The sequence below is a fragment of the Pelophylax lessonae genome (assembly GCF_965119305.1).
Source record: "Pelophylax lessonae genome assembly, chromosome: 9".
In the NCBI taxonomy this organism is placed as follows: Eukaryota; Metazoa; Chordata; class Amphibia; order Anura; family Ranidae; genus Pelophylax; species Pelophylax lessonae.
In genome coordinates, this window is record NC_138776.1 from 260,137,317 (window position 1) to 260,152,875 (window position 15,559).

Genomic DNA, 15,559 nt, shown 5'->3' on the forward strand with positions numbered 1-15,559 from the left:
TTTGCAATGCCAAATCATGCTTCATGTTACAGACACCTCCAGGGATATCAACCCTATTACACACCTTTGAGCGATTGAGCATGATTGATGAATCTGAAACAAAAAAGTTTTTTTTTTTGTATAAAATTTAAACATTGAATAGAAGTTCACCACACTTACTAAGCCTTCAGTTGATTAGGATGCATCTTCATAGAGAGATTGTAAATGGATTGCAACTAAACCAAAAAAACTGGATTCCTTTTACACAGACCTAATAAAGAAAACATTGACAGATGTGTTGACAAGTTCGTATTCCTTTTTGGCAAAGTTGCTTTTTCTGAGAGAGAGCAAGTAGATTGCAGCTAAATACACTGCTAAAAAAAATAAAGGTACACTTTTTAATCAGAGTATAGCATCAAGTCATTGAAACTCCTGGGATATTGATCTGGTCAGTTAAGTAGCAGAGGGGGTTATCTTTTCTGACTGTTGTTCACTATTTTTGCATTTGGCTAGGGTCAGTGTCACTACTGGTAGCATGATGCAATACCTGGACCATATAGAGTCGCACAGGTATTCCAACTCCTCCAGGATGGCACCTCCATACATGCCATTGCCAGAAGATTTGCTGTATCTCAAGAGCATGGAGCAGATTCCACGAGTCAGACAGTTACTCTAAGATAGCTGGACAGGGCCAAAGTAGGTCCTTAACCTATCAGCAGGACTGGTATCTGCTCCTTTGTACAAGGAGGAACAGGATGAGCACTGCCAGAGCCCTACAAAATGACCTCCAGCAGGACACTGGTGTGAATGTCTCTGACCAAACAATCAGAAACAGACTTCATGAGGGTGGCCTGAGGGCCTGACATCCTCTAGTGGGCCCTGTTCTCACTGCCGGGCACCGTGGAGCTCGATTGGCATTTGCCATTGAACACCAGAATTGGCAGGTCCACCACTGGCACCCTGTGCTTTTCACAGATGAGAGCAGGTTCACCCTGAGCACATGTGACAGACGTGAAAGGGTCTGGAGAAGCCGTGGAGAACATTATGCTGCCTGTAACATCGTTCAGCATGACCGGTTTTGTGATGGTCTGGGGAGGCGTATCCATGGAGGGACGCACAGACCTCTACAGGCTAGACAATGGCACCCTTACTGCCATTAGGTATCTGGATGAACTCCTTGGACCCATTGTCAGATCCCACACTGGTGCAGTGGGTCCTGGTTTCCTCCTGGTGCACGACAATGCCCGGCCTCATGTGGAGAGAGTATGCAGCCAGTTCCTGGAGGATGAAGGTTTTGATACCATTGAATGGTCCCCACGCTCGCCTGACCAAAATCCAATAGAACACCTCTGGGACATTCTGTTTTGGTCCATCCGACACTGCCAGGTTGCACATCAGTCTGTTCTGGAGCTCAGTGATGCCCTGGTCCAGATCTTGGAGGAAATACCCCAGGACACCATCCGTCATCTCATTAGGAGCATGCCCGACGTTGTCAAGCATGCAAAGAAGCACGTGGGGGCCATACAAACTACTGAGTACCATTTTGAGTTGCTGCAATGAAATTTGAGCAAAATGGACTAGCCTGCTGCATCATTTTTTCATTGTGATTATCGGTGTGTCTTTAAATTCAGCCCTCTGTAGGGGGATCATTTTCATTTCCATCGAACAATGTGGCATCCTTTCCTTCTGAACACATTACCTAGTCCATATCAGTATAGATATCCAGCATGAGATTTTTCAACATGTAGATCATATGTGGTTTCCAAGTGTTCCTTTAATTTTTTTGAGCAGTGTATAAGATTTAATTTTCCAAAAATAAATCAAGGTTGTAAATACCAACAGATTGGGAATCTACGGCAGATTGGGAATCTACGGCATGTGTGACAAATACCTGCCTCACTGATGTTGTGCCTCCCCCTCACTTTTCTCCTTCTCAATATCTGCCATCCGAGTACAGTCAGAGACCTCATCATCATGCCCCCCCCCCCCCCCCCACCCACTGGAGGCAACTTGGCAGTAGGCCGCAACTGCAGAAACATCTGTGCTATCTGGTTTTCTCTGCCTGTGGTCTATGCTTCTATTGCTCGCCTCCTCATCTGTACACGCTGCCACACTCTACACATTGCCCTTCCTCCCGGTACACTAAAAAAAATATTATTCTGTCAGTGCTGGCTACAGCTCCACCTTTCTCGCAAAGCCTAAAATATGGGCATCTCTCCGGGTGAGGTGCAGCCAGCACTAATCCACTGTATTTAACAAAAATATCCATGTTGTGTTTGAATTCATTGTGAAACACTGAATCTTCACACAGTGACCTATAATCAGTTTCAATGAACTCCTCAAATGTAAATGTCCATTTATACCATCCCTTTGAGTGAAGAAAGTAGCACCATGTGTATTCCCACTCCCATCGGATTCAGGCTCACCTATCATATGTGACCTACAGTACAGTATACAGTACTAATTGGATACTATAGGCCATACAGGCTAGATGGCCTCAAGGTCCCCACTCACTCTCGAAGCTACTCATCCTACCACAGGAGACACCGAGCAAGGGCTACTATCAACACAAATGAGGTGTCACTTTTGGGAACTGCTTCATCAGACCTTGTCCTATGCAGTAGATCACACGGACTTCCAAGTCCTGTGACGCAACACGTAGGGGGAAGTCCTATGACTTACAATACATAATTCCTGTTAATTAACCCTGCTAATGTATAATTGTAACTTAACTAAAGTGACACAGAATAGCCACATATACAGTGTCCCTGCGCCCCTCCCCTCCCAAAGCAGTCACATATAGAGTCTCTGCCTATTTACAATGAATAGTAAATACCAGTGTAGGGCATCCCCGTAGGAGCCGCTGGTGAATAGGGATTCCCCACTCTGCACAGCCGGGCACACGACTTCTCCACAGGCACACTTAAGTCAGAGAAACAGTCCAACAACTTTGTTTTGTATTTTATTAGGGTATTTGCGGATGAGAATGAGATTATTATGGAATGCCCACTTGACTGGAACAAAAGTCTTTTCATGGACACTTTACCTATATACACTCTCTATGTACAATCTTCTTCCTCCAGCACATCACTTGCCTGCAGAACAACTCAGGCTGGAGCACTGTTTAAGGGATCTGGAAAGGCCAGATCCAGCAAAAGCCCTTTACAGACAGGGACCGTGGGCCCCTTTGGTGTGTAGAAAAAAGTCCCAGCATCCAGCTACATTCCTGTGGCTACTGATCCCAGCACGACCTCTTCAGGCGCTGACAACCCACCTGGCCACAGCTGCCCCTTTCAATAGCCCTCCTGGCTACTTCCCACAGTCCACCCAGACTGTCACACTCACTAGCCACCCGGATGTCTTCTCTCTGGAAATCTCCTGGACGTGCTCGCTGACTCCTGCTGTCCTCACTCTTGCTTCCGTGCCTCTGGACAGGACTCCTCCATGTATTTTGAGAGGTTCCCTCCAGCACCCGAGCCCCAGGCCTGAGGTCATCCCCCAGACTAGGGGGCTACCCTCAAGGGCCATTGACAGCCTCCTCAGCAGTCCTCCTCCAGCTTCCACCCGAACTCCACTCTCCCATGCTAGACTGACCCAGAGTATTTAAGAGGTGCCCATCCCCTGCCAGCCCATTTGGCCGGGTAATGGCTGGGGCCCTTATCAGTACTCCTAACCTCCCTCCCAATCTGCTTGAAACTTCTCCAAGGTTCCAGCAAGTAGGGGGAGGTACCAAAGGGGCTGCCTGATGAGTCACTCACCCTGACCCAGATTCAAGCACAGGCTTGGCCGCCAGCCAGGCTAAACAATTTACCTACACTACAAAAACTATGTACAACCTAATCTATCACCAGGTGCTACACCAGGAGGGGATTGGTTTACCTTCAGCAGCATTGAAGATACACAATATTGGAGGCTGCAAAACTCACACTTCCAGTAGCTGGTGATAACAAACACACAGAAGGTTGTGAGGAAGTAGAGAGGAGACATTGCTGGAACTGGCAGCAGAGGAGGTAATACGATATTATTTTATATTTACACCCAGTAACCTCCCCCCGTCATGTCCGTCCTCTTCCTCCATGGTCACTGTGATGTCTTTTACCTCCAGCAGACACTACATATACATATAGAGGGATATAAAAATGTGACTCTGATATTATTTTACCTTTACCACATTTCCTGTGACAGAAAACAGAACCCATTCCACCGTCACTTCTGTCACCGATGTAAAACAAAATGGAGAATTTAGTCATAGGAGAGCCGGACACCTCACATCATCACCTCAGAGTTCCCGCTTCACTCCTCCTCCACTGTCATTGGCTGCACTCCCTCCACACCAACCAAACCAATCACAGGGCAGATTCTGCTTTCCATAGAGATTTACCTCAGACCTCTCCACTGCGATTAGCTGCACTCTCTTCAGAGGAACCAATCACAGGGTGGGATCAGAGTCACCACAGAGACTCACCACAGACCTCACCGCAGTCACACACTATTATTATTATACATTTATATAGCTCTGACATTTACCGCAGTGCTGTACAGAGATCACTGAGCCAGTCACATCAGTCTCTGTACCAGAGGAGCTTACACTCTAATGTCCCCTCCCCCACAGTCACACACTATTATTATTATACATTTATATAGCTGTGACATATACCGCAGTGCTGTACAGAGATCACTGAGCCAGTCACATCAGTCTCTGTACCAGAGGAGCTTACACTCTAATGTCCCCTCCCCCACAGTCACATCAGTCTCTGTACCAGAGGAGCTTACACTCTAATGTCCCCTCCCCCACAGTCACACACTATTATTATTATACGTTTATATATCTCTGACATATACCGCAGTGCTGTACAGAGATCACTGAGCCAGTCACATCAGTCTCTGTACCAGAGGAGCTTACACTCTCATGTCCCCTCCCCCACAGTCATATCAGTCTCTGTACCAGAGGAGCTTACACTCTAATGTCCCCTCACAGTCTTATTATCCCCCACACACACTTTTATTTGAATAAATGTAAATGATTGTACATACCATAAATAAACAAGATACCCCCTGAAAATAAGCCCTAGTGTGTTTTTTGTAGCCAAAATTAATATAGGACCTGGTCTTATTTTCGGGGAAACACAGTATTCATTATGTACAGTCACCGAAGGGACGTGGTTGGAGTTCTCGGCAAGTTGGACTTTTCGGCAAAACAGTGGAACACGGAAGAGGAAGTTCATGATTGTACAAACACAGGAAGTCAGAGACAGGAAGTGATGTCAGGTGCAGATGGGAAGTCACATACAGACAGGAAGTGAGGTACTAAATGAACAGGAAGTGATTTGAGAGTCTAAATAAGAAGTTCCGCGTGAAAGCAGAGAGTGGGAAGAAAGAAGACAGAAGATTTTGGCAGCGGAGGAGGTAATACAATATTTTTTATATATTTTTTTTATAAATATATGTTTATATATATATATATACTGTATATATATATATATATATAATAAAAACATTAAATATAACATAATATATTTGAAGAATTATTGAACACATCTCATACGTGAAGGTTTTATTAATTGCATATAAAACTTCCCTCACTTTTGGACGGAGGGTTCAAAATGAATCTATAAGTTATAATGTCCAGCGAGGTCGCTATATTATCTGTCTACAGAGATCAGAGTCTTGTATGGAACACATGATTTTATTAACATCAATGAGGATGGAAGAGGACCCGAGTCACATGACTGAGAGGATATTAAAGTAGAATTTCAGCTAAAGCCTAACTAGTCTTAAAAATGTTCCCTACCTCCTCCTAACACCTATACTAACCTGTGTATAAAGATGTATATACTTCCCTATTTTAAGCCTGCTCTGGTCTGGTCACATGATCCGACTCCCCTGTGTCAGCCACAATTAATGGCTGTGCCATGGCAGCCTATGAGAAATATTATTATTCCTAATTTTCACAGCCATTGTTGGGCGCTCCCTATATTCTTCTGCAGCCACAGGTACAACCACAGAGATTACGTAACCGGACTGAAGCAGGGTACAAATAGATAAGTATGTACATTTTTTATTCCACAGGTTAGTTAGTAAAGGTGCTAGGAGGGGGGGAAAGGGAGAACTTTTAAGACTGGTTAGGCTTTAGCTGGAATTATACATTTAACCTTACCCTAAAGTCATCTACAGTACCTGCTGACTAGGGAGGTGAGGAGGATTCTTGGCAGTCACATGACCTCACTCTTATCTCCATTAATAAAACACAGACCTGACCGGAGAGGTAAGGAGGATTCTGGGAGGTCACATGACATCACTCTTATCTCTATTAATAAAACACAGACCTGACCGGAGAGGTGAGGAGGATTCTGGGAGGTCACATGACATCACTCTTTTATCTGTATTAATGAAACACAGACCTGACCAGAGAGGTGAGGAGGATTCTGGGAGGTCACATGACATCACTCTTATCTCTATTAATGAAACACAGACCCGACCAGAGAGGTGAGGAGGATTCTGGGAGGTCACATGACATCACTCTTATCTCTTATGAAAACACAGACCTGACCGGAGAGGTGAGGAGGATTCTGGGAGATCACATGACATCACTCTTATCTCTATTAATAAAACACAGACCTGACCGGAGAGGTGAGGAGGATTCTGGGAGGTCACATGACATCACTCTTATCTCTATTAATAAAACACAGACCTGAACGGAGAGGTGAGGAGGATTCTGGGAGGTCACATGACATCACTCTTATCTCTATTAATGAAACACAGACCTGACCAGAGAGGTGAGGAGGATTCTGGGAGGTCACATGACATCACTCTTATCTCTTATGAAAACACAGACCTGACCGGAGAGGTGAGGAGGATTCTGGGAGGTCACATGACATCACTCTTATCTCTATTATGAAAACACAAACCTGACCCGAGAGGTGAGGAGGATTCTGGGAGATCACATGACATCACTCTTATCTCTATTATGAAAACACACACCTGACCGGAGAGGTAAGGAGGATTCTGGGAGGTCACATGACATTGTTTTTGCTCTTTCAGTGCAGAATGTTCCCCCAGTAAAGTTGGAAGTGGGAGTATTTAGAAGGACACAAGGATCTCTACAAGGACGTCATGATGGAGAATCAGCCGCCCCTCACTTCACCGGGTAAGAGGAGACTTTATTGTAAAGGAGAGAGCAGTACGGAGGGTCCACCTAGATCCCCCATCATCTGATAAACACATAGAAACAATGTATTCAGTCAGTGTGTGTGTTTCCTACAGATGGATCCAGTAATGGGAACCGACCAGAGAGATGTCCCCGTCTTCTATATTCCTGGGATTCCACACAGGAAGATCACACCATCCCTCACCATCATCAGGTAGGTGGGACTGAACAACTAGAACTTATATAGAATTCCTAACTTTGAGATGACATTCTTTTATGTAATTATTTTTCTTTTTACAAATACATTCTATCATATTTGTACTTTAGGGTGAGGAAGAGAAAGACATAAAAGTTGAGGTTAAAGTGGAAGAAAAATATATATTTGGGGATCAGCAGTCTATGGAGGAGGGTGGTCCTCTGTATTCCCGGAATTCCATACAGGAGGATCACATCATCCCCCACCATCATCAGGTACTGATCATCAGACTGAAGAATTAGAACTCAAAAGTATTCTAAGCTATGGGATGATATTTTTCTATATAATGTCTTGCTCCATTTTATAAATATATTTTATAATCTTTTGGGTTTAGGGTGAGAGATTTGTATTCCTGGGATTCCATAAAGGGAGATCACACCATCCCTGACTAGATTCTAGTTGGTGGGACTGGTCATGTAGACCTAGTTATATATTCTAAGCTATGAGATGACATTCTTCTGTGTATTATCTTGTTTTAATGCTTACTTCTACATCTGAATTGCAGTCTTTCCTCCCCACACCCCCCATCCCCGTTTCCAGCTAGTCTCATCACCATATATTTTTTCACCCCCAATTTTTATCTATTTATTCCTTTATAAGCAATATATGTTCCTTTCTTCTGTGGGTCAAGTCCAGTTACATGTAATCATGGGTCCTCCTTCTCCTTGTGTTCGGGGGGGGGGGGGGGGTGAATACTGAATGAGGTGGTGCTGTTCTTCGCTCCTGTACGTCCAGGTCAATGTGATGATGTGCCACTAGGGAACAATCCCGGGCTTCCCAGGCTCACAGGAAATAGGCAGTAGACTTGCTTTTTTACTGATTCAGGTCAGTAACACCTGCCAGTCCTGTCCCTCCCCCAGTCTGTGACTGGACAGTAAAGGGAGAAGCAGCAGACTGATGAGCTCATCTCTCTGCGCTCTCCTGCTATTGGTATGTTCCTTGTTATAACTGCAGCACAGTTGATTGGCTCACTGTTCTACTTCTCCCTCTCCAAATCTGAGCTCTTATGTATAGGTACTGCAAGAGCCTGATACCAGGTCACATTCAGGTACTTGTATTGCTTATATTTATTAAAAAAAACATATTTAATGATGATATAGGTCAGTTACGGCGAACCTTGGCAGCCCAGATGTTTTGGAACTACATTTCCCATGATGCTCATTGTGACGGTATTCACCGTTACTGGGAGTGAAAGACAGACACTTAATGGTTTGGATTGCTTCAAGTGGGGCAGTAATATTTGTCAGCAATAACTCTCAAGAAATTTGAAGATTTAATCCCACTTTACACTGTGAGATCTATAGCCTGTTGCCATGAAATCTGACTCCTAAATATTCATAGCAATATGTACTACATAGATGTTTATTCTATGTACTTTAATGTAGGAGACGGACAGACCGTCATTGGTAGTCTTGTCCTATTGTCTATCTATTGAGGTGGAATGTGGATTGTGTTAAGTCTGCCTGTCCCATTTTTAAATGTTAATGAGCCCCACATTGTTCTGTCCAGGTGGCTAGATAATTAGTTCAGGTTAATTCTGTTTCTGTGTACAATTTCACTTGCATATGATAATATAATCAGGCACCCCTGACCTGTGTGTGGTAATATGATCAGGAGGGGGAGGTACATGATGTATATAAATTCTATGTGACTGTTCAATAAAGAGTGATTCCAGTACAAGCTAAGTTGTTGGCTAGCTTTGTATGGGGGTGGCTGGGAAAATCTGGTATATATGTTCATGACTGCAAGGAAGCCGTATACTGACAGAAGACCACAAACACAGTGTGGATTGGCGGTTCCGTTACACTCATGCACTCTGCAGTGTAGTTGAGCATCATCGGAAATGTAGTTCCAAAACATCTGGGGGTGCCAAGGTTCACCATCACTGATATAGGTAATGTAGAGCTGCTGTCATTTGTGTCTTTTATTTCTGGCGGGTGTTCCACTTTAGTAGATGTTTTCCATTATTTTCGGTGTAGGGTGAAGAACAGATTGATATAAAAGCTGAGGTTAAAGAAGAAGAGGTAGAGATGTATGTGGGGGGTAATCAGCCGTTCATGGAGGAAATTGGGATGATTATGAAAAGTGAACAGGAGGACATTTCTCTACCTATCCACACAAGTAAGTAAGAGACACGGAAACTGGGGAACTAAATGTACAATCCAGTTAACCTTTGATGTCATGGAGTGATGCGTAATAAGAAGGAGGAACTGCCATTTCGGGAGAGGGAACAGTGGTTGCTGGTTATTGGGGTTCTGTAGGTAGGGGTAGCTTGGCACTGGATGAACCCTAACTTTTGATTCCGTATATCGCTCATATGTACTTCCATGGAACCGGTACAGAACTGTAAATATAACTTTATTCAGTAAAGACGTTTTTAGGTAAGGGTAACCGTCTGTGTTACTTCTGAAGAGAAGGTGATTTACAGTGTATCGGGAGAAGTGGGGAACAAAACGTAGAATTCATTGAACCGTTGAGGTTATGGAATAAAGCGTGATGAGGAGGAGAAGTCAGTTTGGGAGAGGGAATGGTGATGGCCAGTCCTTTTTCGGAGTTGTCTTGCACTTTGCCAACTCTACTGAGCAGCTGGTCTCCTAACTTGGGGCCCACTGCGACATGAAACCCTCCTTGGGACCATGCCTCAAAATGTCTCTGTAACCAGTGCCAGGTCGGGTGTCACTGGCAGGTGAACAGACATTATCCTTCTAGTGTTGGGCCTGGGGAGGAAGTTTGGCCTTTAACCCCTTAGAGCGCCAACGGATGCAAAAATGCATGCCCATTCCCCCCGTACTGTCTACAATCCATATCCACATACTTACAGTATGCCCCGATGTTGGTCCCAACATACCACAAAAGATACATTATCAGTTTCACTCCCCTTTGTGTAGTCCTCCACCATTCCCCTCTTCTTTTTTTAGTACCACTCATCCATCTCTGCCCCCCTGGGGAAGCTGGGAGGCAGAATAAATAGGCTATTTAGATGCTTGTAGATTATAAGTAGACTTCTGTGTGAACAGGGCAAACAGGATCTGAGGATTTAGATCGGCATTTGCACTGGTGAGGAGGAAGAGCTAAAATTCCAGTTATTTGTGACCAACTGACATTTTTCCAGCATAAAATACAGATTTTTACCTTGTAAGAAACAAGTGTCAGAAATAGGCGTAGGCTCCAACTGGTGGTGACGGTAACCCAAAAGTGAGACAATATAAATGCTTCAGCATACAGTTCCCCCCTGTACTGCCTACAATCCATATCGGTAACCCACAAGTGAGACAATATAAATGCTTCAGCGTACAGTTCCCCCCGTACTGCCTACAATCCATATCGGTAACCCACAAGTGAGACAACATAAATGCTTTAGCATACAGTTCTCCCCGTACTGCCTACAATCCATATCGGTAACCCACAAGTGAGACAATATAAATGCTTTAGCATACAGTTCCCCCCGTACTGCCTACAATCCATATCGGTAACCCACAAGTGAGACAATATAAATGCTTTAGCATACAGTTCTCCCCGTACTGCCTACAATCCTTATCGGTAACCCACAAGTGAGACAATATAAATGCTTCAGCGTACAGTCCCCCCCCCCCCCCGTACTGCCTACAATCCATATCAACATACTTACTGTATGCCCCGGGGTTGGTCCCAACGTACCACAAAAGATACATTATCAGTTTTTCTCCCCTCTATGCAGTCCTCCACCCCTCCCCTCTTTTTTAGTACCACTTGTCCATCTCTGCCCCCCTGGGGGGGCTGGGGGGCAGAATAAACAGGCTATTTAGATGCTTGTAGATTATAAGCAGACTTCTGTGTGACTAGAGCAAACCGGATCATCCCAGGATTTAGATCGGCATTTCCACTGGTGAGGAGGAACAGCTAAAATTCCAGTTATTTGTAACCAACTGCCATTTTTCTAGCAAAAAATACTGATTTTTACCTTGTAAGCAGCAAGGGTCAGAAAAAGGCGTAGGCTCCAAGGGGTGGTGACGGTAACCCACAAGTTAGACAATATAAATGCTTTAGCATACAGTTCCCCCCGTACTGCCTACAATCCATATCGGTAACCCACAAGTGAGACAATATAAATGCTTCAGCATACAGTTCCCCCAATACTACCTACAATCCATATCCACATACTTACAGTATGCCCCGGGGTTGATCCCAACGTACCAGAAATGATACATTATCAGTTTTACTCCCCTCTGTGCAGTCCTCCACCCCTCCCCTCTTTTTTAGTAGCACTCATCCATCTCTGCCCCCCTGGGGGAGCTGGGGGGCAGAATAAACAGGCTATTTAGATGCTTGTAGATTATAAGTAGACTTCTGTGTGAACAGAGCAAACAGGATCCCAGGATTTAGATCAGCATTTCCACTGACGGGGAGGAGGGGCTAAAACTCCAGTTATTTGTGACCAACTGACATTTTTTTTACATTTCTTTCCAACAGATGGATGTGATGTCGGGAATTCCTCGGAGAGACATCTTCTATTATCTGCTGATTGTAAGTCAGAAGATAATGTCATCACACAGGATCCTCCAGGAGGAAATCCAAATACACAAAATATCCATCACAGACCTTCCTGTCCGGAGACATCAATGGATCCCTCTGATCAGGGGGAATCTTCTCACCAATCACATACTATGATTGCAAATATCCATTTAGGATCTCACACTGCAGATAGATCAACAGATCCTTCTAACCCCAAGGAATCTTCCTTACCCCATGAAGGAGCTCTCGGAGATGACCATCTATTTTCATGCTCAGAGTGCGGGAAGTGTTTCACTCATAAAGAATACCTTGGCAAACATCAGAGAATTCACACGGGCGAGCGTCCTTATTCATGTTCAGAGTGCGGGAAATCTTTCACTGTAAAAGGAAGTCTTGTTGCACACCAGAGAGTCCACACAGGTGAGCATTCTTGTTCAGAGTGTGGGAAGTCTTTTGCTCAGAAAGGAAACCTTTTGCAACACCAGAGAATTCACACGGGTGAGCGTCCGTATTCGTGTTCAGAGTGTGGGCAGTCTTTTGCTCAGAAAGGAAACCTTGCAAAACACCAGAGAATTCACACAGGTGAGCGTCCGTATTCGTGTTCCGAGTGCGGGAAATCTTTCTCTAGAAAAGAGAACTTACAGGAACATCAGAGAAATTACAAGGGCGAGCGAACCTATTCATGTTCAGAGTGTGGGAAATCATTCTTTAAGAAAGATAATCTTATAAAACACCAGAAAATTCACACAGGTGAGCGTCCCTATTCTTGTTCAGAGTGCGGGAAATCTTTCTTTAAGAAAGATAATCTTATAAAACACCAGCGAATTCACACGGGTGAACGTCCCTATTCATGCTTGGAGTGCGGGAAATCCTTCACTCATAAAGTAGATCTTGTTATACATCAGAGAACTCACACAGGTGAGCATCCCTATGCATGTTCTGAGTGCGGGAAATCTTTCAATTATAAAGGAGACCTTGTTAAACATAACAGAATTCACACGGGTGAACGTCCTTATTCATGTTCTGAGTGCGGGAAATCTTTCATTCATAAAGGAGACTTTGTTAAACACCAGAGAATTCATACTGGTGAGCGTCCTTATTTATGTTCAGAGTGCGGGAAATCTTTTGCTTATAAAGGAGACCTTGTTAAACATCAGAGAATTCACACAGGTGAGCACCCCTATTCGTGTTCAGAGTGCGGGAAATCTTTCAATCATAAAGGAGACCTTGCTAAACATCAGAGAAGTCACACAGGTGAACGTCCTTATTCCTGTTCAGAGTGCGGGAAATCCTTTGCTCAAACAGGAGTCCTTGCTAAACACCTGAAAATTCACACGGGCGAGCGTCCTTATTCCTGTTTACAGTGCGGAAAATCCTTCACTGAGAAAAACGTACTTCTTAGACACCGTAGAATTCACACAGGAGAGCGTCCCTATTTATGTCCAGAGTGCGGCAGATCTTTCTCTAAAAAAGAGAACCTGACTGATCATCAGAGAAAACACACAGGTCAGCATTCGTGTTCAGAGTGCGGGAAATCTTTTACTACTAAAGGAAGCTTAGTTATACATCAGATAATTCACACAGGTGAGCGTCCTTATTCGTGTTCAGAGTGCGGGAAATCTTTCACTAAAAAAGGAGGCCTTGTTAGACACCAGCTTACTCACACAGGCGAGCGTCCTTATTCATGTACTGAGTGCGGGAAATCTTTCAATCAAAAAGACACCCTTGTTACACATCAGGACACTCACGCCGCACTGTGTCCTCAATAATTTCAGGGTGTGGGAAATCTACAGAAAAAAGAACTCGAACTAGACTTCAGAGGAAATGCACTTGGCGAGTCTTTTGACAAATGTATAATGGTTTTCTATACTGATGGAACGAACGAATCCATAACACTATTGTAGAAAGAAAATATTTTGATTCTAAAGGGGGCGTATCCTACAAAAGTCATATTAAATTTGTAGGCGGAGTTTAATGGGCCGAGTCTTCTTTTGCCTTCTAATTGCCTCTTCAATGGTGGAATGTGTCTGCTACAGTTTCTACCCCCTCTTTGCTGTGTCTCCCGTTCCTCTTTCTTTCATTTTAGACATTTAACAAACATACAGCACGGAGAGTTGTAGCCCCTTATTTAAGGTTACGGGGGTACATATAAGCAGACATGGGAACAAGTTTAATATCATGAGTCTCAGATTGTCCAAGGGGGCAGATAGGCTTAGTGATGTACAATGCACATCACCATATGTTGGGTACATAGTGAAAATATTTAAGTTTTTTAGGTGGTGGTGTGATCATTCTATAGCCATAAAAATTCAATTATAGTAATACAGTCCTAATTCGAACCAGCACTGAGCGAATCTGACACTTGAATAGCTAGCCATGTAATTTTTCCAACCTTTAGGCAACAAACTAGCATGGTGACAATGCATAAGGGCTCCATATAGTGAACTTGGTGTGAGTTATTCACTTTAGGGTCATCACAGAGGAAAAGAGATCTCATCTCCAAATACAGAAAGGTTCCTTCACAGTAAGAGCTGTGAAAATGCGGAATAGATTCCCTCAAGAGCTGGTTCTGGCTAGCTCAGTAGATTGCTTTAACCTCCTCCCACCAGTGGACGTTCCTGAACGTCCTTCAGAAGGAGGGAAATCGTGCGGCCGCATGCACGCGCAGCTGTGTGATCTCAGTGTGCCGGTGTCCCCCGGACACAGCACAACCCTGCTCGGCAGGAGGGCTCAGTGATTGGTCCTCCTGATCACATGAATGTGCCCGTCGTCATGTAATGTCAACACAGCCAGGGTAACAAAGAATGGCTTTGCTTCTCACACAGTGAGTAGAAGGAGAGTGGTTCTGTACTGTCAGCCGGGGATCAGTGAGTATTGAGCTGTTTTATTGCTTTTTACTCACTGATGACCCAGCTAGTGTCCCCAACACAGTGAAAACACCTGTCACACATCTGTCCCAGTAAATTAATCTATTACAGTAAACATCTGTCACATCTGTCCATGATAATCTGTCACATCTGTCCATAATCATCTGCCAGTGATCATCTGCCACACCTGTCTGTAATCATCTGCCACATCTGTCCGTAATCATCTGGCGCACATCATATGCCACATCTGCCACTGATCATCTGCCACACCTGTCTGTAATCTTCTGCCATATTTGTCCGTGAACAAAGAAACGTATTACTGGCGCAAAAGGCAAATTAGGGACCCAAAGGTTCCATGGAGAAAAATATTAATAATAAGCAATGAAACATCCTGAAACTAGCACTGGAGTGACGATCCTTATTATGAATCCCATGGATAATGCCTTACGCCTGTTTGTGAGTACTATGACTTGTGTTTTTATTCATTAAACCCTTCATGCTGCACTTAGTTTGGCGCCTGTGATTTTTCTCCAACTATATCTGTCCATGATCATCTGGCGCACATCATCTGCCACATCTGCCAGTGATCATCTGCCACACCTGTCCATGATCATCTGCCACGCCTGTCTGTAATCATCTGCCACATCTGTGATCATCTGCCACATCTGTCCATGATCTGCCACATCTGTACCAGTCAACATCTGCCACGTCCCAGTGATCAACATCTGTCACAGGCCCTTAAAAAATGTGGTAGTTACTCAGGAAATGAAATGTTCAATTTATGCCTTTAGAATGCCAGACGGTGCTACTTGGATGTTG

General features: G+C 44.2%; 2 protein-coding genes across 2 annotated transcripts in view; both read left to right on the forward strand.

Moving 5' to 3' along the window:
- LOC309563468 (uncharacterized protein) overlaps positions 1 to 13,642 on the forward strand; it is a gene marked incomplete at its 3' end in the record, with an annotated part of 49,189 nt that extends 35,547 nt beyond the window's left edge. The window contains exon 7 of the mRNA XM_082267859.1: positions 11,832 to 13,642. Within this exon, the coding sequence (XP_082123985.1) occupies positions 11,832 to 13,642 (1,811 nt within the window). The remainder of the gene's footprint in view (positions 1 to 11,831) is intronic.
- The window catches only part of LOC309564412 (uncharacterized protein), a 1,531,146-nt gene that overhangs the window by 1,368,449 nt on the left and 147,138 nt on the right, over positions 1 to 15,559 (forward strand).